Raw genomic sequence first — 23,042 nt, 5'->3', positions numbered from 1 at the left:
AGGTGCAAAATGTGGCCTTTTTTTAATCTGGCCCTTGGGACTCTCTCCATATCATGCCCCCTCCCTGGGTCATCCTGCCAGAGGATGCCAATGCACCTCCTCTAGCCAAATTAGTTGGCTCCAGCTTCAATTTCCTGTTTAATGCTTCATTCCCTTGATGCATCTGCCACCCCCACTGTCTTGAATAATGCTCCTCAAAATTAGAACTATAGCAGGGATGCAGCCCTCCAGACCTCTTTCTCTGGCCCTTGGGAGTCTTCTCTCCCAAACCACACGCCTCACCAGCCCTACTTTACACCCTCAAGTGTTTCTGCATGGCTGGAATGTGTCCTTGAAATCCGGACTGTGCCTTTTGCTTGCCTGGGTGCAGGACAGAGGTGTGTGAGAGTTTGCATAGAAACTAGCCTAACATATTTACATTTATTGCTCCACTATCAACTTCTGCCTCTGGTCCCATCCATTGGCATGCAGCCCCCAGAAGGTTGCCCAGAATGGACAGTGGCTTCTGGGCTGAAAAATATCCCAACCCCAGTGAAAAACCTTAATCCTTTGATATAAACGAGCATGTCATGTTTCTTATGACAGCAATTAGTGGAATTCACTGGGCACAGGCTTCCTTCAAGAGATCATGCCTGCTGCCTTTTTTCTTTTTCTTTCCTACTAGTGGTAAGTACTACAGGCATTTTGAATGATGTTCCTCTTGTTTGTCAGTTCACTCCACCAACGCAAACTAGATTGATTTTGTTTTGTTGTTACTTTGTGCTGCTTCTATGTGAAGCAACATGCTTTATGTAAAAAGCAGACTTGTAAAACTACTCACACCTTTTGTAAACAAGCTTGAGGTCTTTCCAGTCAACAAAACTGCTCATTTTCTGGTTGCGAGACAAAATAATCTGCACAATTTCTCGGGTGATCTTTTTCTTCTCTTTTTCAGGCAGTGTAATAAACCATTTCTGGAGTCTTAATTTCCCTTGCCGGCTGAAGAGCAGTATAAACTGCATCTAGAGTAAACAAAACCATTTGGGGTAATATTGAGACAAAGACCAACACAACTTGCATTAACGAAACTGCATTTGAGTGAAAATATCTGCCCTGTTATCAAGGAAAACACTTAAAGTTCAGGAAATGATGAATAATAATGGTTTCAAGAGAACCTAGGGTTGCCCTGGGCTGGTTCAGGTGTAATGTTAAATCATAGCAGAGATTGCGTACTTTAACCAAACGCAACTAGCTGTCTTCCTGAACTTTTAAACAAGCAATTGTCATGTGTTGTGCAAGTTCAGCTACATTTGGTTGCTTCCAGTCAGGGCCATGTCAGTAGTCCTTCAAAAGATCTTCAGCTTGTCATTTTCCCATGTAACCAACTGTGCTGTTTTTTTACACAGGCTGTAGGTGAAGATCCTGCAATGGCCTTATTTATCAGGTTCATGCCTGCAGTAACCAAACACCACTATAAAAGAACAGAAAAACAGTGCATACCTGTGACTGCTGAACACACCTATCTGGGTAAACCCAAATACCCCCAATGCAAACACTGCAATTATCAAAAGATGACGTCAGATTTTGGACAGGATTGTTCAGAACACACCTCAGTCAGAGTGGGGTGGGCCACCTAAAGTGGCAGGATTTGAGATTTCATTGAATGCATTTTATTTAATATACATTTAGCACTATGGAGGATGCCACTTTTTTCTCCAAGAGCAACATATCTTGCATGATATGAGATATCCAAGTCATGACCCATCATAATTATGCACAAAAAATAGCAAATATTTTATATCTGTTAATCACTTTTCTGCTTACAAAAATATTGGGACTGTCCACTTACCAAAACACTTTGGAATTAAGTTGATTGTGACTGGCTCAAGGTCATGCAATAGGTTTCATGGCTAAGCGGAGACACTGGCTGTTAAATGACATAAACCAGGAATGGGAACCTGCGGCCCTCAGTCAGACTGCAACTTCCATTTGCCCTCACCAACACGGTCAATGGCAATGATGGGAGTTGTCCAACAACAACAACAACTGGAGGATCATAGGTTCCCCATCCCTAATGTGGATTTTATTCCAAAGATGGGAAACTTTTCCAACCTGGCAGGCTGGATCCTTATCTCCACAAGCTCTGTGGGCCACCTATCAATCACGAAATGTCCTTATGATGGCAGGTGACAACAAACCTTTTGAAATGTGTTTCCGTGCAGTTTATATTGAAGTGAAGGCTGTAACTTTACCTATCTCTCACTCTGTATCACAACACCAGGGACAAGACAAATAGGTGTGGTTTATGGAAATAACCCAAGTGGGCCAAATTTGAACCCCTGCCACGGGCCAGAGGCTGGGCACTGCTGCTCTAGTCTAATGATGACAAAGGTCACAATCTGCTCCAAGATGAACAAAGCACATGACTTGAAATTGTCTCAGATTTTCAGGTAGACAGAATTACTGTATTTACATATAACAGGAAGTCCATCTGAAGAGGGTGCACCCACTTCCTGCTTCCTGATCTACTGCAGATACCCATAAATCCCTGTCTATCTTCTGCTCAGTCCTGAGTTCAAAGACACCAGTAGCATAGGCCTCAAGAGTTCTTTTTTTAAAAAAATATTTTTTATTAACCGGCCAATCAAATCAAATTAAATCACATCACATAAATTCCGAATTACAAAGCCGAATTTTAAATTTTGTTGGGGGGACCCATATTTCAAGATCCGAAGGGGGATTCTGATCATCTTCTTGCTACTGCATTAATGTCCAAATCAGACCAAATCAGTCCAAATGGAGTTCATAATTCTATCCAGTCTTATCTTGCTGCTTCCACATCACATCTTGTTCATATATTTTCTCTTTTTTCTTTATGATCTCTTCTGATAGTCTCCTTAAGCCAATAAACACCAATATTAATCCTGCGTGAATTTTTCCGTTCTTCCAATCCTCAAATCGAGATGGTTTCCATATATCATCGCCTTCATAGATAACATCGCTCTTTCCATCATTTATCTCGCAATACTGTCGCTCTTAAGTCCCTCTGAGGAGTTTCACCCACCATATAAAAGCAGCTCTATTTCTCTCTTTCTCCTCCCAGACTCAAAACCTCTGACAGAACTTCCCAATATGGCAACGGCATTTTTAACTGCGTCATTCCAAAGCTCTTATACATTCCACGCTCTTCTTAAAACATGCTTTGGTTCGAAAGTTTATCTCCACACAGCCTTAAATCCACAGCTTAAGTCCTTAAAATGACATTTCTGACTCGTGAGGGGGGGGGGATTCTTGTTTAACCACATAAGAAAAGAAAGGAAAGTTTTTTCCCCTCCCCCATCAGTCATTTGCCATACCGTATCTTGGCGTATCTTCTCATGATTTATTCTTGTCTTGTTTTATCAGCGATCTCTTCTGTTAGCAGTCTTTTACTCCCCCTCCTTCCTTGAAATATGTGCATTCCTTCATCCAAATTGTTTCTTTTGAAGTTCTTGCAGCTAGTGGCGCGGATCAGGGACGGCATCCAGGAGTGCCGGAATCCCACAGGAGGGCTTTGTGCCTAGTGCCCCCATCCCCACAAATTCGGGGGTGGTATAGGGCACAGCAGGCAAGGGCAGTCCCCCCACCATCCGGGGGGGGGTAAGGAGGCTAATTACCCCCATCATAGCCTCCAAATTACCTTGTGTGGGTCAGAGAGATGTTATTGTCAGCCATCTTCCAATGCGCCCCCTAGTGTAGGCCTCAAGAGTTCTTGGCAGTCTTCAGCTTGTATTGTGCTCTAGGCCACAGTCTTCCTGGGCCGCCGAGCAAAAGTTTCTGTTGATTTAAAGAACTGAGTCACTTTGGGTTCAGTGACATCTCATCCATTCGACAATATTTCTCAGCCTGAGGCGATCAATGCGTGGTCCAAGAGGAAAGGTTCAAAGCAGCGAACAAGAGAACACAGTGTGCTTTCCTGTTCCCTCTCCTAGTGTGCATCACAGTGACATAATTAAAAGGGAGATACAAGTGGCTTAATTAAGTAACAGTCGTCAAAATTAATTTGGGCTCCTGGCTCTCAGTCAGATTGCTCATCCATCTACACGGGATACTTCACCTTGCGTCTCTGAAACAGAAGTAACGCTGTCTGCTTGCAATATGCTGTGTATATGGAAGGTGGGTGGTGAGAGGAGAAAGAGAGCATAAGAGACACTTGTTGCCATGGGAGACACACAGCAGCTACTTATAGTAAAGCCACCAGGGCAGCAAAAAATTCAAGGTTTTTGTTGTTGCTGTTAACACTATTTTTTTCTCCAGATCATTTCACATTATTAGTACAAGCAGCACATCAGCAAGCTCTAAAGGCAGGACTAGAATTTCGTTATCTCTGCTAAGCGACAAGTTATTTTTATATTTTTCCAGCCCCACATTCAGCAGCGTAAGATTTTCATAAGCATTCCATCTGCTGGGGGAAGTGGCCAGCCTTAGAATGATCGCCAACATTCTGACTTTGTACGTTGAAGTGAAAGAGTCAATAGCTATGGAAACCCTCCTAGAGCATAGGGTCAAGATCAGCTGTCATGGCAAGAGAAGGAGGCCTGAATAGGTCAGTGGAACGACAAGGGCAGCAAGAACCAGTGCACTTATCCTCAAAATCCCCCTTGCATATTAATTTAAGAAACTGTATTTGTGCCTGAAGAGGGCTTGGAAACCATGTGTTGTAATGAGAATGCCCTACAGTCAGCCTCTCCTGGGAGGGGAAGAGAACGAAAGCTTCCATCTGGGATTTGTAACAAGCATCAGTTTTCCATTATGTCCAAACAAAGGAAACTTCGATTTTCACAGGCAACAGTTCTGAACAAGCCAGGAGCAAACTGTGGTTTCCTGGTTTCCTGCTTAAACACAGGCTTTCCTACTTAGACACAGCAAAGAAGCATTTCAGTTAAACACATTTTAAACTTTGTATGAGAACTTGTGTTGGCCAAAACAGAACTCCACTGCGCCATCTGGTGTCACAGTGTTATAGTGTATACACAACACATATAAAAAGCCTTTTCTTTACCAATCTAGCCGAGTCCATAGTTTGCGCAAACCACGGTTTCCTGCATTTCTTTGTAGTTTTTGTGCTTTTGTCCAAACTGCAAGTGGAAGTCTCAGCTCTTCTCCCCCTTGTATGTAAAAAAAGGGGGGAGCAGGAAAGTCTGAAGCTCACCACAACATGTTCTTATAACAACAACATCAGAGTTGGTCTTTATGTCTGAATGAAGCTTAAATCAGGACAACACACACCAAAGCAGGGGCTTAAGGAAATAGCAAGAAGGGAGTGAAGAGGCAAAGGAAACGGGCATACCTATATCAGAGAGATATAGATTTGCTAGGCTCACAGCTTTGAAGAACTCTGATCTACAGGAGTGTGCTCACATCAGCGCCTTAGAGCACAGTGGAGATGTGTGTTTTTTTAGTGTGTTTCAGTTTCCCCTTCCCAGCTGCTCAAATCAGTGCAACTTCGCTAGTGTCGGATTAGTTTTTGTTAGTGTTGACAGTGGGGATTGTCTGACCTTACACACAATCTTAGCTAGAGATGCATTTGGAACAGCTTATAAGGACCCCAATCAGGATGAAGCCAGATTGAGAAGCAACATATCAGATAGTCTTTTATATCAAAGTGCAAGATACATATACAGCATTGCGAACATGGATTTAAAACCCAGCGCTAGAAACACAGTGAGTACAAAATAAATCCCTCAAAACAACTAGTTCCTGAAATTCATTCTGATTGCGCAGATAAAATATAACAGATAGAGTTCTACAGGATGTGTTGTTAGTGTGTGGAAACAGTTAAGATCCAAGGATCCCCAGCCATGCACTTCCAGATGGTAGAGGCATCAGGCACCATTTTAGCTCCTGGGTATCTTCACTTGTTAACAAGTGGCCAATAGCCAGGTGCAAAATGCTCCTGGCGCCTGGCAAATTTTGATCGCGGCTTGGGGCGTAATCTTCTGCACCCCTCCACGAAAGGTTCTAGGTGTAAATGTATGTAAAATAAGCCATATTTCTTAAAGGCCTCCACTGTGCCTCCATTTCCCAACAGAGGCACAACCTTGGGTGAGCACCTGGAACCCTCTGGATTCCTGATACCGCTTCACATTTATCATATTTGCTTTTTTAAAAAGCTCTTGTCTACCTGCGGAGTCTGACCTTCCTCTCCTACCCAACCCACCTTCACTGGCTGATCTGGTGCATAACTCGGGCCTCCTCAAAAAGGGCCAGGCTCAGTAACGGAATAATTTTTTTATTAGATAATGTTTCCGTGACAGAGTGAAGGACAAGCAATGGAGAAGAGCACAACATTCCCGTGGAAACTGGGTACACACAAGGGGAATCAACAGCTGGGATATAGCAAGGCATGTGGCTTGCTTCCAGGGAAGGTCATACTAAATGCTGCAAAACCCTTGAGAAAAGCAAAGAAGCCATTTGGCTGGCAGCAAAACCTCACACTGGGCCCAGGGACAAGGGGGGACTGTATGTCGTCTGCAGCGACAGGAAGACAGAAGTTAGCAAAGCAAAATCAAGAACAACAGGCAAATGAACATATGCTTTGATATATTAGAGGGGTTTAAAAATAAAAGAGTCGTATTGATCCAAGGACACTGTAAATTCAGATAATAAATTGTTCCTGATAACAGAGGATCACATCATTGCAACTACATTATACAGTGGTGCCCCACAAGACGAATGCATCACAAGACGGAAAACTCGCTAGACGAAAGAGTTTTCCGTTTTGGAGGTGCTTCGCAAAACGAATTTCCTATGGGCTTGCTTCGCAAGACGACAATGTCTTGTGAGTTCCTGCTGGTTTTTTTTTCCTCCTCCCCTTTTTCTAAGCCGCTAAGCCGCTTATCAGCTGATCTGATCAGCAGATAAGCCGCTAAAAGCGCTAATCCGCTAATCTGTCAATGGGCTTGCTTCGCAAGATGAAAAAACCGCTAGACGAAGAGAATCACAGAGCAGATTCTTTTCGTCTTGTGAGGCACCACTGTATACAGACTGCCATTGCTATATCACACTACCTAGCAGCAACTGTTTTATTCAACAGGGTTAAGCTGTCCTTCCATCTCTCCCGCTGCCACACATACACCTTTTCCCCCCTATTACAGTATGTTCCTGTTCTGTTATCTCTCCTGCAGAGATTGCATGTACCCTGGAGCTAAAGGGCCATGTCTTTTTGTCAATCTAAATTTATTTGAATAATCAAAGGGCAGTCAGCTGGTATGTAAAAGAGCAAACAACTACCTAATATAAAGCTGTGAATTATCAAGCAGGCAGACCAGAAGGGTTTTCTCCAGCCTTTCTCTAAATGAAACTTATATTAAGACAAATCTCCACATTCTGTACCACTGACTACCTGGTGCTGTGAGCAAACAGGAAAAAGAGGGGGCCTGATTTTTCTCCCCTCCTTGGCTGACTAAGGTCTGAGGATGGAGCCCGACACAAAAAGACACAACACTTGTGCTACACAGTGTTTCCTCAAACTTGGGTCCCCAGCTGTTGTTGGACTACAACTTCCATCATCCATAGCTGGCAAGACCAGTGATCAGGGATGATGGGAGTTGTAGTCCAACAACAGCTGGGGATCCAAGTTTGAGGAAACACTGGAAAAACAGAGGTGGGCAACCAAAATGACCGTGAGGCTGGAACTCCTTGTGAGGAAAGGTTTGGAGTTGTTGTTTTTTTGGGGGGGGAGAGTATTAGTTTAGGGGTGGGGGAAATGAGAGTAAGAGCAACTATGAATGACATGTATACATTATGAACAGTATGGAGAAAATTAAACTATAGACTGCTCCCACATGATGCAGGGATGGCTCTAAAGACCAAAGAATAAGGATACCTGTGGCTATCTGTGCCCACAATAACTATGTTCTGCTTCCACTGTCATAGGCAGCATGCCTCTGAATATCAGAATTTCTCGTCATGGGACAATGGGGGAGTGCTTGTGAGCTTCCCATAGGTCAACCACTGTGAGAACAGGATGCTGGACTACATGGGTCATTGGTCTGATCCTGCAGGGTTCTACTGATGTTCTTATAACCGTGAGGATATAAACATTGCTTAACCAACAACCTGATCCTATGCATGTTACCTTGGCAGCAAGTTCCCAATAAGTTCAATGGTTCTCACTCTCAAGTGGAAATACAGTGGTACCTCTGGTTGCAGATGGGATCCGTTACGGAGGGCCAGTCGGATCCCAAGGTTGCCGCAACCTGAGGGTCTCTCGCTTCTGCGCATGTGCGCGTGGCGAAACCTGGTAAAATACTTCCGGGTTTGCCGTGCATGCATCCCAAAGTTTGGTTTGGCTGTAAATCTCTTGCTACATCTCTCCAGAAAATGTCTGGTATTGCTTTAGTCTCCCCTGAGGCTTGCCTTTCCAAAAAGAGTCAATGCTCTATAAGGCAACATGCACATTTTGATTTATTTTACTTTAATAAAAGTTTACGTGTCTGTAAAATTTCAACATCCACATTAGAACAAGACCTTTATTAGGATGAGCTAAGTGTCACAAAATAGCCAGCAAGCTTTGGGATTCGCCCGAACTTTTCATCAGGCTAGATCAGGGGTGGGGAAGTTTTCTTTGACCTACCTCATATGCCAACTTTGACAGGAGGACAGGACAACCCACCTGTCAACCACTTGGCATTGTTATGAGGTCACCTGAGAGGGATTGCCCCACCCACCTGTCAAAATCCCTTGTGAGAGATTCCCAAGCATCTGTCAGCCAGCTGGCTGCCAGGCGCATGGGAACCACAGCGCAGGAGGCCCCATGCTCGGCACTTTGGGAAGTGCTGAGCATAGGGCTGGCAAAATGCTTCCTTCTCCCCTCCCTGTCACTCCCATCTTGTCACTCCTTCTTAAAACCTACCCAGATGCAGACACGGATAGCTTGACTAAAACCAACCACCTTTTTCTCACTCCTAACCTTTGCATTCTGTCAACATCTAGCTAGATCAAGAGTTCTATTCAAAAAACCCAAAACTTGAAAGCTTTCACACTATTTTGGTGACATTTTGGTTGCCCTAATATAGTAATATTAATAATAATTTACTATTTACACCCCACCCATCTGGCTGAGTTTCCCCAGACACTCTGGGCGGCTACCAACAAAAGATTAAAAATACATTAAAACATCAGTCATTAAAAACTTCCCTAAACAGGGCTGCCTTCAGATGTCTTCTAAACGTCAGATAGTTGTTTATTTCTTTGACATCTGATGGGAGGGCGTTCCACAGAGTAGGCGCCACTACCAAGAAGGCCCTCCCTGGTTCCCTGTAACTTCACTTCTCGCAGTGAGGGAACCGCCAGAAGGCCCTTGGCGCTGGATCTCAGTGTCCAGGTTGAACAGTGGGGGTGGAAACGCTCCTTCAGGTATACTGAAGGTATACAGACTTTGTGAATCTTCCCTACAGACCAACATGAGCACCTTTCTTCTTCTATATGTTTGTAAAGTTTCACACAGTTGTTCGGAAGCTTTCAGTCTGAGTTATCAATAGTTTCAAGTGGGGGTTTTTTGAAAATGTTTTGTTTTGATGTTTTATGCAACAACCAGTGATCAGCAAAGTCTTAGAAAACTTTTCTACAAGTTCACTTTCCTGAAAGCATTGTGCTACGTTGCCCAGAGATAAGCAGATGAAATGAGAAATCCATGTGTTTGAACTGGACCTGGAAGGCCTGGGTTCAAATATTAGCTTAGGTATGTGAGAACAAGGACTGACAAAACCCGGAACCAGGAGGAAGGGATGTTGGGGAAAAACTGGATTTGTTTGTACCTTTCTTTTCTTTCTTATTACTAGAATGTTTTATAAAGTTGATGAATGATAGAAAAAATGTTGGAAGAAATTACCTGGCTTTAGCAAAGATGCTTAAAGAATTATGAAAGAATATTATGATTATAAGAAGATGGTAAGGTTAAGACTTAAGTTTTAAATTTTAAGGTTTATTCTATTATAGAAAGATAAGACCAAAATAGTCTAGGGTAATGTAATGATAGAATTTTATGAAACATGGAATGGTAAACGGCATTTTCGTGCACTGGTTCTCCAGAAGCGGCTTAGTCATGCTGGCCACATGACCCGGAAGCTGTACGCCGGCTCCCTCGGCCAATAAAGTGTGATGAGCGCCGCAACCCCAGAGTCGGTCACGACTGGAACTAATGGTCAGGGGTCCCTTTACCTCGCAGGTCCTAGTCTGGCAGTCTAATCACTCTGCCACACTAGCTCTCCACGCCATAAAACACATCATAAAATATAGCCCATGTCCCGATTTCATCACACAATGCTTTGCCCCACATCTTTGGCAGCTGCTTAAGGACGGGGAACATTTAGAACACAACTAATGGGATAAGGAGTTGACGCGGGGTTGATGCATACAGAAAATATATATATATGGTTCTTTGTAAATCATCCCCTCTAGCCTCAGCTAACCTGTCACAGATTCTGGAGTCACACTGGACTTCTGGAACACCCAATGGCAAAGTTTAAATACACCCCTGGGTGTTTCCCTGCAGTAGGAAAGGTAGAAGCAGCTTAGTGAGGCAGGATGGTGTCTTCCTCCCCACACAAATTGCATCAGCAACCATTGCTATCCGATTTACATCCAAGGTCTGCAGAGTTTTGGGCCATGGGGCACAGCTGGAAACCTAAGAAACTGTCATGGACACCAGAAAAATACCCATTTCACAGAAGAACAAATGGATGATGCTTAGACCGTCCCACACACACTTGAAAAAGCAACAAGAAACATACCTATACATGCCCCCCCAAAAAACCCCCACAAGGACCAAACAGCCAAGTGTCCCCCCAACCAAACCACACAAAAGCAAAAAACTGGGAGAGACACCATATTGGGACTTCAGGCCTACATGTAACAGCAGAGAGGGCCCATTGTTCAGTGGTGAAACACACAGAAGGTCCTGAGTTCAATCGCTGACATCTCCAAGTAGAGAGAAACTGCTGCTTGAGGCCGTGGAGAGCTGCTGCCAATCGGTACCCACCAGGGATGGAGAAGCTGTGGCCCTCAAGAACTTGTTGGACTACTTCTCCACTCAGCCCCATCAACAGCAGAGTCGATGGTCAGGGATAAGGAGTCCAGCAACATCTGGAAGGACCAGATGTATAGAGCAGGCCTAGGCAAACTCGGCCCTTCAGATGTTTTGGGACTACAACTCCCATGATCCCTAGCTAGCAGGACCAGTGGTCAAAGATGATGGGAATTGTAGTCCCAAAACATCTGGAGTGTCGAGTTTGCCTAGCCCTGGTATAGAGTATCCCCAGCTGTTGTTGGGCTACAACTCCCATCATCCCCAGCTGGCAGGACCAGTGGTCAGGGATGATGGGAGTTGTAGTTCAACAACAAGTTTGAGAAGCACTGAGCTAGATGAACAAATGATCTGGCTTGCTATCAGGCAGCTTTGCAGCCAGAGGAAAGTGATTGCCTTCTCTCCCATTCCTAACCATGAAAGAGGAGAAAGTAGGAAGCTGCCGTCTACTGGCTGGCTGGTAGCATTCCATGATTTCAGACTGGGGGCATTCCAGTCAGACCAGGAGATGGAACCCGGGGCCTTCTATACGCACAGCAGGTGTTCTACAACTGAAGAGAAGTGCATGGATTAAATCTCTTGGAAAGCCATCACCAGGCCTCTGATTTAGAAAAGCAAATAAGTTGGCTCCACCCAGCCTCCCATTTTTTTTTTATAATAATTTTTATTACATTTTTTACAGAAATAACAGAACAATCAAAGAATAAAAAGAAAAGACAAGAAGAAAGGAAATAAAAAAGAAAAGAAACACGACCACTTCAATGACTTATTTCAAATTTCCATTGGACTTCCCCCGTCCCCCGCAAATGCATTCTTAACAATAAATTTATCAGCAAATTATACCCTTATTTCGTGTATTTCTTTATATTTTCAATTGCAATTTAGATTTAAATCTCTTGGTCACCATATACTCTAAAAATATACCATAATATCGTTTTTACCCATTTAAATCTTGGTTCTTTCATAAATCTTATCAAATTTCTTAAATATTCAAGTTTCATTACTGGAGCTAAGTTCCCAATCATACGACATCTTATGTTTCATATAACTTATAATACTTTTGCAAATAGTCTTTAAATTTTTTCCAGTCCTCCTCCATTGCTTCTTCTCCCAAGTCCCGGATCCTTGCAGTCATCTCGGCTAGTTCCATGTAGTTCATCAATTGCGAGTGCCAGTCCTCCAGTGTGGGCAAATCTTGGGTCTTCCAATGCTTGGCGATAAGAATTCTTGCTGCTGTTGTAGCGTACATAAAAAAGGTTCTATCCTTTTTAAACACCTTCTGGCCGACAATGCCCAGAAGGAAGGCCTCTGGTTTCTTGGGAAAGGTGTACTTAAACACCTTTTTTAACTCATTGTAGATCATTTCCCAGAAGGCCTTCAGTCTTGGGCAAGTCCACCAGAGGTGAAAGAATGTCCCCTCAGCTTCCTTGCATTTCCAACATTTGTTATCGGACAAATGGTAAATCTTAGCTAGCTTAACCGGGGTCATGTACCACCTGTATACCATCTTCATAATGTTTTCTTTCAAAGCATTACATGCAGTAAATTTCATACCGGTGGTCCATAACCTTTCCCAGTCTTCAGACATAATATTATAACCAATGTCCTGGGCCCATTTTATCATTGCTGATTTAACTGTCTCATCCTGAGTGTTCCATTTAAGCAGCAAGTTATACATTCTCGATAATAACTTGGTCTTTGATTCAAGCAATTCTGTCTCAAGTTTTGATTTTTCCACCTGGAAACCTATTTTTTTGTCTAACTTAAAAACCTCATTAATTTGGGCATAATGCAGCCAATTTTGCACCTTATCCTTTAGTTTTTCAAAGCTCTGCAGTCTCCAATTACCTCCAATATTTTCTATTATTTCCCAATATTTCGGCCAGTATGCCTCCATATTGGTTGTTTTCCGAGCTTTGGCCTCTATTGGTGAAATCCACCTCGGAGTTTTACTCTCCAATAAGTCTTTATATTTTTTCCAGACCATATATATTGCTTTTCTGACAATATGGTTTTTAAACATTCCATATGATTTACCCTTGTCATACCACAAATACGCATGCCAACCTAACGAATTGTTAAAGCCTTCCAGATCTAGGACATCAGTGTTTTCTAGTAAAATCCAATCTTTCATCCAGCAGAAGGCCGCCGCTTCATAATATAACCTTAAGTCCGGCAGGGCAAACCCCCCTCTCTCTTTTGCATCAGTTAATATTTTGAACTTTATTCGGGGCTTTTTGCCCTGCCAGACAAACCTAGAAATATCCTTCTGCCACTTTCCAAAGCATTCCACTCTGTCCACAATCTGCAGGGCCTGAAACAAAAACAACATCTTTGGCAAAACGTTCATCTTTATAGCTGCAATTCGGCCTAACAAGGATAATTTCAGTCTTGACCAAATTTCTAAATCTTTTTTAACTTCTAGCCAACATTTCTCATAATTGTCTTTAAATAAATTCAAATTCTTAGAAGACAAGTTCACCCCCAGGTATTTCACTTTTTTAACAATGTTTAGTTCTGTCTCTTTCTGAAACCCTTCTGTTTCCATAGCCGTCAGATTTTTCCCTAACACCTTAGTTTTTTGCTTGTTCAGCTTAAAACCCGCCACCCGGCCAAATTTCTGGATCAGATCCAAAACTCTTTTTGTACTGGGTTCTGGCTCCTGTAGTGTTAAAACCAGATCATCTGCAAATGCTTTCAGTTTATATTGTTTTGCTCCGACCCGTATTCCTTGTACCTGCCGATCCTCCCTTATCATGTTCAGCAAAACCTCCAGGACCGAAATAAACAATAAAGGGGATAGGGGGCACCCCTGGCGTGTTCCTTTTTCAATATGAAGTTCTTCTGTCACCACATTGTTCACTATCAACTTAGCTTTTTGTTCAGAATAGATTGCCTCTATTCCATTCTCAAACCCCCTTCCCACTCCCATCCCTTCCAAGTTTTTCTTCATAAATTTCCAAGAAATATTGTCAAAGGCCTTCTCCGCATCAATAAAAATTAACACTGCTTTAGTGTTAATATTTGTTTGTAAAAGTTCCAGAATATCAATAATATTCCTGGTGTTGTCAAACAAATGTCTACCTGGGAGAAAGCCTGCTTGGTCCTTATGGATTACTTCATTTAATACTTTTTTAAATCTGTTAGCCAAAACATCCGCAAATATTTTGTAATCCACGTTTAGGAGTGAGATGGGGCGGTAGTTCTTAAGTTGAGTCTTTTCAGTTTCCACTTTAGGTATCAGTGTGATGAATGCTTCTTTCCACGTATCTGGTGCCTTCCCTCCCCCCATAATCTGGTTGCAAACCTCCTCTAGTGGTTGTATCAAATAGTCTTTTAACGTCCTATAATACTTGGAGGTGAGTCCATCCGGTCCTGGAGATTTGCCCAACTGCATATTCTGAATGGCATCCTCAATTTCCTGTTGTGTTATTTTGCAATTCAAGATTGATCTCTTCTCTTGAGATAGTTCTGGAAGGCCATTTTCTTTCAAAAATTGTTCTATCTCGGCTACATCCTCGGATCCTTGTGTGTATAATTTTTTGAAATATTTCTGGAAGCACTTTCTAATTTCTCCGGGTTTCTGGATGTTCTTTCCTTCAACTTCTAGATTGGTAACATAATTTAATTTTTGTCTCTTTTTCAACTGCCAAGCTAGCAGTTTCCCACATTTATTTGCCGACTCAAATGATCTTTGTTTCATTTGTTTAATTCTCCATTCCACTTCTTGGTTGATCAGTTGCGCATATTGTGACTGGTGGAATTTAATTTCTCTTAGAGTCTCTTTTGATTTTGGATTCAATCTTAATTTTTTCTCACCGTCTCTTATCTTCTCCAATATCTTGTCTTTTTTACCATTCCAGAGTTTTTTCTTAATCGTATTCTGTTGTATCAGAAACCCTCTCATAACAGCTTTACTCGCGTCCCAGATTGTTCTTTTTTCCACCGAGGTATTTAAGTTGATTTCAAAATAGTCCTTTAAAGCTTTTTGGGCCTTCTTTACAATCTCTTGATCTCTTAGCAGGTTGTCATTCATTTTCCATCTGAAGGAATCGGCAGTAGTAAATCTCATTTCCATTTTCAAAGCGTTATGGTCGGAGCAAGTCTTTGGGCAGATTTCTATTTTTGTAGTCTTAGGTGCCAGCCCTCTAGTTGTCCAAATTTGGTCGATTCTTGTCCATGACAGGTGGGCTTCAGAAAAGAAAGTTCCTTCTTTACCTAGGGGGTTTCTCGTCCTCCATAGATCGATTAAATCCATATTGTCAGTTAGTTCAAAGAAAGTTTTTGGTAGTCTTCCATCTTTAGTCAAGTTCTGATTCTGTGACTTATCCATCAAAGTAGAGACAACCCCATTCATATCTCCCATCATAATGATGTTAGAATAGTCCAGATAGTCCAATAATGTCTCATGCAGCTTCTTATAAAATTCTGATTTCCCCTCATTTGGTGCATAAATTCCCAATATCAAAACTTTTTCTCCTTGGGTCGAAATTTCAATAGCCAGGATTCTTCCTTGTTCATCTTTAAACAAAAATTTTAGTGAAAGATTCTCTTTGGCGTAAATCACCACGCCTCTCTTCTTTACTCTGTCTGATGAGATAAATTCTTGGCCTAATCTTTTATTTGTTAACACCTTCCTGTGTAACCTGGTCACATGTGTTTCTTGCAAACAAATTATATCCAAATTCTCTTTCTTTAAAATATGGAAGATCCTTTTGCGTTTTTCAGGGGAATTCGCGCCATTAATGTTCCAACTATACAGCTGCAGAGACATCTTGTGTCAATCTGTTGTTACTCTTGTTGGGTATCTTCTTTTTTGTCCGAATCCGAGGGTGGTAACTCTTTTCCTAACTCTGGTGGTGGCCAAATAGCTGCCGCTCCTTTCTGTAAGTCTTCTCCGTGATCGTGTAGAAACTTCTGGCTATCCTCTTTCGTTTTGATTTTTATCTTCTTTCCTTTGTATTTAAACGAAAGACCTTGTGGAAACTCCCACCTGTAAGGTATTCCGTTACCTCTCAAAAGTCCAGCTAGATCCGTATAGTTAGCTCTTAGATCCAGTAATTGTTTAGGAATATCCTTGTAAATTTGTGCTCTTCTGTCCTGGATCACAAGTGCTTTGTTGAAATGTAAATCAAGTAGCTTGTCTCTCTCCTGTTTAGTCCTTAAAATAATCAAACAGTCTCTAGGCCTGTCCTTCCCGGCAACTCTTCCCAATCTAAATGCAGTCGTTATTTTGAAGTCTGTATCTTGATTTATACCCCAGAATTTGGAAAATTCTGCCGTTAAGAAACCAGTCAAATCCTCTTTCTCAATCTCTGGGATAGAGCGTAATCTCAAATTATTTTCCCTGTTTCGCAATTCCACCAAAGACAGGTAGGCCTGCTGGTCCGTAATATGTTTGTGGAGCGGCCTTACCTCTCCTTTCAGTTCCTCCACTCCTTTGGCTGCAGCCTCTGCTTTCCCAATCGCAGCCTCCGCCAATTTTCGATTTTCAGATGTTACGTCGTTTAGATTACCAATATCTTGTGAGTGTTTAGCCACCTGTTCTGAAAGTTTGGTGATTGAGGATGTGGCTAAGTCAATTTTTGCAGTTTGATCATCCACTTTTTTATTCAAAATTGCGAATTGTTGTAGCATTTCCTCTAGCAAAGTGTTAGATCCTCCAGATGCCATATCCTCGCCTGTTAATTGTTCAGCTTCTTCAGCTGGAGTTGTTGGCGGGGGTGCAGTCTGTAAAACAGCAGGGACCGAAGATCTACGTCCCTGAGAAAACAGGGTTGTTTGTGTCAGTTTGCCTTTCCCTGCCTTCGACGCAGCTCTTGTTTTCACTCTGTCACTCATTCCACACCTGTCTTAGGATTCAAGGTCAAACTGTCAAAAGTTTCATGAGAAAGACAGGCCTTGGAGTAAACAACCAAACCACAGAGAGACAAAGCAAAGTTGGTTCCCAGAAAGTTGTAAATCCCAAACTCCACTAGAGGGAGTGATGTTACAGTTCAGGAAAGAAGAAACAAAGTTTCAGTCGCCATTAAAGTTCCTTCAGTTAAGTAAATTAACAATAATCCTTGGAAAAGACCTTTTCCCTCTGGCAGAGCTCTCACAATGTTGCCACAAGTTTCTTAAAAGGTGCAAGGTACAGTTGTTTAATTGTATCCAACAGTAATGCCTCTAAATATCCATTTCAGGTTGTAAATGTATCCGCAAAGTAGCCTTTTGTCCCGCTGCAAGTCCGGAGATTGGGGGTTTTAAAGTCTTTAAAGTTTTTAAAGGTCTAGCAGAGGAGAAAGTCCCCAAATAAGGTACAGAAAATAACAAGAAAATAAGAATAACTTGCCTCCTTCAATTTCCGACTTCTCTGGACGTATGATGTCTCTCACTTTAAAACCTCTCTGTGCTGCTTCCAGCTTGTCAGATCTTTGCCTTTGATCACTAAGCATCGTCGGGAGACGGACTTCCTTTTTCTCGTCTCCCGCTTTCAGCCGAATTCATAAATTTGTAATCCAATTTCGAGTAAGTCTTACTCACGAGTAGTTGATTTGTAATCCAATGTAGAAGGAAGAAAGGTCGGCGCTCATCAGTAACAGCCGCGCGGCTTCACTCCCGCAGAAAGAGCGATGAATCCACAGCACCGCTTCCCCTCCGCGCTTCCGGAACCCCTTACGGGGTCCCTTCTTCGTTTCGGGGGTCGCTCTTGGTGCCCGCCGGATCCCACGGCCACGAGCTCACTCTGCTCGTGGTTTTTCTTAGTGGGTCGTCGCTTTGCCGCAGCGAACGACCCTTTCCTGCGGAGCCCCTCTTCGCAGCGCAAAGAGGACCGCCATTACTTGCTTCGCGCCGCCTCCGGAAGTCTCCACCCAGCCTCCCATTGATTTGGTATTTTAGATAAAACTACTCACATTACCATTAATTGAAGGGCCTGTTTGAACTACACAAAGCAAAGTCAATATGAAAAGGGAGAGGGAGAGAGGCAAGTGAAACCACATGCAAATCGAGGGTCAAAATCCACCTGACAATAAGCCTACAAAGGAAATGTACTACACATACCAGTGAAGTAGATAGGCCAAGGGGTCACCCATTAAGAATGGAACCAGGAGGAACCTGATTTCAGCTCAGGAATGTCGTCAGGCACCCTAAACTCTTGGCCACCTCATTCGTTGCTCAACAGATTAGCTCTTTTACTTGTTCTTTTACTTGAGCAGTATTAATGCACTGGCCCAGTTCTGCCCGCCAACCTTCGCAGACAAAATGGATTTTAGTTTTAGCGGATAACTAAACCACATCTGCTCAGAAGTCAGACCCAGGTAAGTGGAGTTAGGGTTGCATCTGGAATCAGAGGATCACCACAGAGGTCCAAACTTTGAAGGATCCCCTCTGCGGGTTAAATGCAGGCCACAGCATACCAAAAGCAGAAGCTCAGAGTGAATGAGGAGCCACCACACTAAGGTGCTAAGGTGCATGCAAATCAGACAGCTGTAGATGTCTCGAGCCAGTGAGACAAGGCACACGGCACCACTGTCAGAAAACTCTTTGAGGTTGTGAGGCATTTCTAGCTAGAAGAAGGTTCCTTTCTGACCTGTGATGATTTCCCAAACCCAGATAGTGAAATAAGACCTTCCCAATTAACCCCACTCCCAATCAGGGAAGTTTTATTGCAATAAATTCCTGTATCTTTATACAGCAGTTTCTAGCGTCCCAAAGTACAAAGAGAATAAAATAACCCACCCAAACCTTAGCTGGAGAGGGGGAGAAACCCTTTGCTAACTTTTTTTCTAACATAGGTGTGGCATTCCCCTACTCTTCATACCTGCATGATAGACAGAAACCTGTCAGGTACAGCTTTCACCATCCCTGTACAGTGGTACCTTGGGTTACATACGCTTCAGGTTACAGATGCTTCAGGTTACAGACTCCACTAACCCAGAAATAGTACCTCAGGTTAAGAACTTTGCTTCAGGATGAGAACAGAGCAGCGGCAGCAGGAGACCCCATTAGCTAAAGTGGTACTTCAGGTTAAGAACAGTTTCAGATTAAGAACGGACCTCTGGAACGAATTAAGTTCTTAACCCGAGGTACCACTGTACATTCAAAGCTGAAGGGGGGACTGCCCCTGATGGAAACCTGCCTATCACACTGCTGTTAAAAGCTGGCAGCCCTCTCCTGAAATACCCCTTGCACAACTTCCAAGTGTCACTTGATTGTTTTAGTTCTTTGTTGACAGTGCTCCAGGTGATTTATTTAAGGGACACGGGTGGCGCTGTGGGTTAAACCCCAGAGCCTAGGACTTGCTGATCAGAAAGTCGACAGTTTGAATCCCCGCAACAGGGTGAGCTCCCTGTTCGACCGTTCCTCGGTCCCTGCTCCTGCCAACCTAGCAGTTCAAAAGCACGTCAAAGTGCAAGTAGATAAATAGGTACCACTCTGGCGGGAAGGTAAATGGCGTTTCCGTGCACTGCTCTGGTTCGTCAGAAGCGCCTTAGTCATGCTGGCCACATCACCTGGAAGCTGTACGCCAGCTCCCTCGGCCAATAAAGCGAGATGAGCGCCACAACCCCAGAGTTGGTCACGACTGGACCTAATGGTCAGGGGTCCCTTTACCTTTACCTTGTGTTGACCACTGCTCCAGCCTTATGCACTTGGCTAAGACTTAACAACTCGCCGGTTGGACTACTTTCCCTGATGCTTCTTGACAAATTCCAATCTAGCTGGTTGAAGGGCATTCTCAGAAAACTGGCCACATATGGTCTCTCCCCAGAGTATTTATTAAGTTTAGAAGGGGGAAGGGCCAAGAACATAATCAAAGAAAGACTCAGGGACATTGAAACCCAAAATGACTTTAACCAACTTCTGATAACCTATAAACTTCTATACAATTCCCAAAGGCCCCATCTAGCAAACTATCTCAAAGTTCTAGACAACGCTAAACACCGATGGGCATTTTCTAGGGCCCGCTTTAACGCTCTCCCTTCAGCTCTTCTAGAGGGAAGATACAATAAAATACCGATCGAACAAAGATTATGTCCCTGTAACAGCAATGAAATCGAAACCATTGGGCATGTCATCTTATACTGCCCATTATATCGAGACTCAAGAAAAGAGCTGATCGAACCGATTCTGAGGAAAATACCTCGTAGTACAGACGACACCTATATCAGACACCTCTTAGCTGACAAAGAGTCCGAAATTAACAGGTCCGTGGCAAAGTACTGTTACATTGCAACAAGAATAAGACGAGCAATGATGTCTACAAAGGAGTTCAAACTGTAAACATCGAAAGAACGATAATAAACAGTAGCGACTCCTGAATTGAATTTTAAAAACTTAAAACTTGAAACCTGGTCATAAATATAAGCACCAATTCTGAGAATTGGCCATATTTCTACTGCTACTTGTAGCACAATACTACTCTTAATGTCATATTTTATAAATTGCTTCCTGGTCACTGACCGTATTAAAGATATTTGATTTTATTTGATTTGACCACTGCTCCAGCAAAGTTTGTTCCCAACATCCCTCCGTTGAATTGAGTGGAAGGGAATGGGGGCTGGGCTTGAACACAGAAACTGGGTGCGGTGGTCCCGGTTCCTGCAGCACTTGGCTCTTATCTCCATGCCCCCTTGACCCTGAACCAGCAACAGGTGGAGGAAGATATGCGCCAGCCAACTCCTGCCCTCTCCTCTCTTGCAATGTCAGAAAGGGAGAGAGCGCGCGTTCAATACCCGCGCAAGGAAAAAAACGCGGAAAGGGGGGGGGTCGCTTAACTCTATAATAGCCGGCTCAAGCCCAGAAAGAGAGAAAAGCCCCCTGGGCAACCGACCGACCCATCAACTCCTGCAAACTTTGCGTCCTGTTGCCGTTTCCTTGCAAAAAAAAGGAGCAGGAAAAGCCCAGCAGATCTTCTGTGCGCTTTTCAAGGGCGAGCCTTGCCCGACCTGCCTCTCTGCTGCGCGGAGGCTGCTTCACCTGGCGCCAGCAGGTAGTTCCTCCTCCTGGCTCCCCGGAGCCCCGGAGCTGTGTCAGCCCAACCAACCCCGCGCTCCCCCTCGGGGGTACTCACCATGGCTGCCAGAGAGCCGCTCCCCACCCCGGGTGGCTCCAAGCCCCGTGCCCTGTGCGGGTCTTCCCCCCTCCCCCCCGCAGGCACAGGTGAACTCCCAGCCGCTCGCCCTGCTTTCCCATAATGCCCTAAACTGAAAGTTATTAACTCCTCCCCACCCCACTCCTCCCCCTCCCGGGTCACTCCGGCAACAGCCCCAGGGGCGGGTTGGAGAGGTCGCTTTGCACCGAGTGAGTTTCGCGGGGAGAGGATCTCTCCTCCCCTTACTTGGGGACTGGCGCTCTCTAAGCGGAAAGATAAGAGTCTCCGGAGAGTTTTCCTCCTACCTGAGCGATGCTGCTGTTCTCGAGCGCTTTGCAGGAGAACAGAAGGAGCAAAAGGTTGGGTCTCGGCCCCGAGGAGACTGCAGTCGTGCGTTCTACTTGTCTCCTTTGGGGAGAAAGTTATAGGAAAAGAAGCAGCCGTAACGAAGAGATGGAAAACATAAGTACAGCATCTCCCACTTGTTCCGAGTCAGGATATTGGTCCACATAGCTCATTGTTGTCTACAGGGCTCTCCAGGATTTCAGACAGGGGCTTCTCCTAAACAGGGGTGCCAACTTGAATAAAAATATTGTGCATGTATCATTATGCCCCGCATAATCTTTTTTTTTTTAAAAAAAAAAAGAAATTTATTTATTTGGTTTTTCAGATTGAAATTTTACAGTCACATATACAACATAAAAACTAGATTCCAAGGAATCTCTTGGACTTCCCTCCTCCCCTTTGTGGATCCTACTGTTACTTATTTCCTCCTGCATCTTTTATAATAATCCAGATCTTTTATTTCTCCATTGTATCCAAAATTCACCTTTAAACTACAGGTGATATTCCAATCCTACTAACGATTTTAACTGTTTACAATGGTCTTTAAGATAAGTTATAAATTTTCCCCATTCATTATTAAACTTTTGGTCTTCCTGATTTCTGATTCTATGGGTCATTTTAGCCATTTTGGCAGAATCCATCTACTTGATCTGCCATTCTTCTCTGATAGGGACTTTATCTGCTTTCCATCTCTGGACCAGTAACATCTGTGCATAATCGATCGCATGACACAGTGCACACACACACAATGGGAATGGAAATGTCCATCAACTTTGTGGGGGCCAGCCCCTGCAAATATTTTATTGTGGGGGCCAAAGCCTCTACAGCCCCTAGGAGTTAGTTCCTATGCCCTCAAGCCTGAAGATGCTCTCTCTCTGTGTGTGTGTGTGTGTATTCCATTTAATATTATACATTCACATCATCATTATCCACTTTACTGCTTTGGCACTTTAGAGCCTATCAACTTCCTTCCCTCCTGCCTCATGGCTTTCAAAATTAACCTTTATAATTCATTGCATTTTGTACATTTTCCAATTCTAATTACACTCATTACAAAATGGCTCAACATTTAAATAAATATAGAAAGACAGAAAATTTCTTGTTACAAGTCTTCAGACAACCCTGCTAGCGATGTTAATTGCTTACAATAATCTTTCAGATATCGTATAAATTTACTCCAGTCCTTTTGGAATACTTGATCATGCTGGTTTTGGATTTTTCCTGTCAGCTTCGCTAGTTCTGCAAAGTCCATCATCTTCATCTGCCACTCTTCTTTCGTTGGTACTTCTTGTTTCCATTTTTGGGCTAAAAGAATTCTTGCCGCAGTTGTTGCATACATAAACAGTCATTTATCTTCCCTTGGTATCTCTTCATTCACTATACCCAGTAAAAAGGCTTCTGGTTTTTTAACAAAAGTATTTTTAAACATTTTCTTTAGCTCATTATGTACCATTTCGAACCTGGGACTTTCAGCTTGCTGCTTTGCACGTTATGCAGAGGCACAACTGAGTTTGCTGCTGAGTATTTATGTCAGTGCTAGTTTAGGCTGTTGTGGGGCTTTGGGACAAGATGTGC

General features: G+C 43.3%; 1 protein-coding gene across 2 annotated transcripts in view; it reads right to left on the bottom strand.

Moving 5' to 3' along the window:
- The window catches only part of AP1S3 (adaptor related protein complex 1 subunit sigma 3), a 30,332-nt gene extending 9,117 nt beyond the window's left edge, over positions 1–21,215 (bottom strand). Inside the window, exons 1-2 of one of the 2 annotated variants that reach the window (XM_082221972.1) lie at positions 21,102–21,215; positions 823–1,001 (exon numbers count right to left, since the gene is read on the bottom strand). In XM_082221972.1, the coding sequence (XP_082078098.1) occupies positions 823–1,001; positions 21,102–21,104 (182 nt within the window). In that variant the 5' untranslated portion in view covers positions 21,105–21,215. Of the gene's footprint in view, positions 1–822; positions 1,002–19,648; positions 19,666–21,101 lie in introns of those variants that run through there. The other variant, XM_082221973.1, reaches the window with a different exon arrangement.
- Between the last annotated feature and the right edge of the window lie 1,827 nt (positions 21,216–23,042).

The sequence above is a fragment of the Podarcis vaucheri genome (assembly GCF_965113315.1).
Source record: "Podarcis vaucheri genome assembly, chromosome: 5".
Classification (NCBI taxonomy): domain Eukaryota; kingdom Metazoa; phylum Chordata; class Lepidosauria; order Squamata; family Lacertidae; genus Podarcis; species Podarcis vaucheri.
The sequence above is the reverse complement of the archived record's forward strand: the minus strand, read 5'-3'. Positions and strand labels throughout refer to the sequence as shown.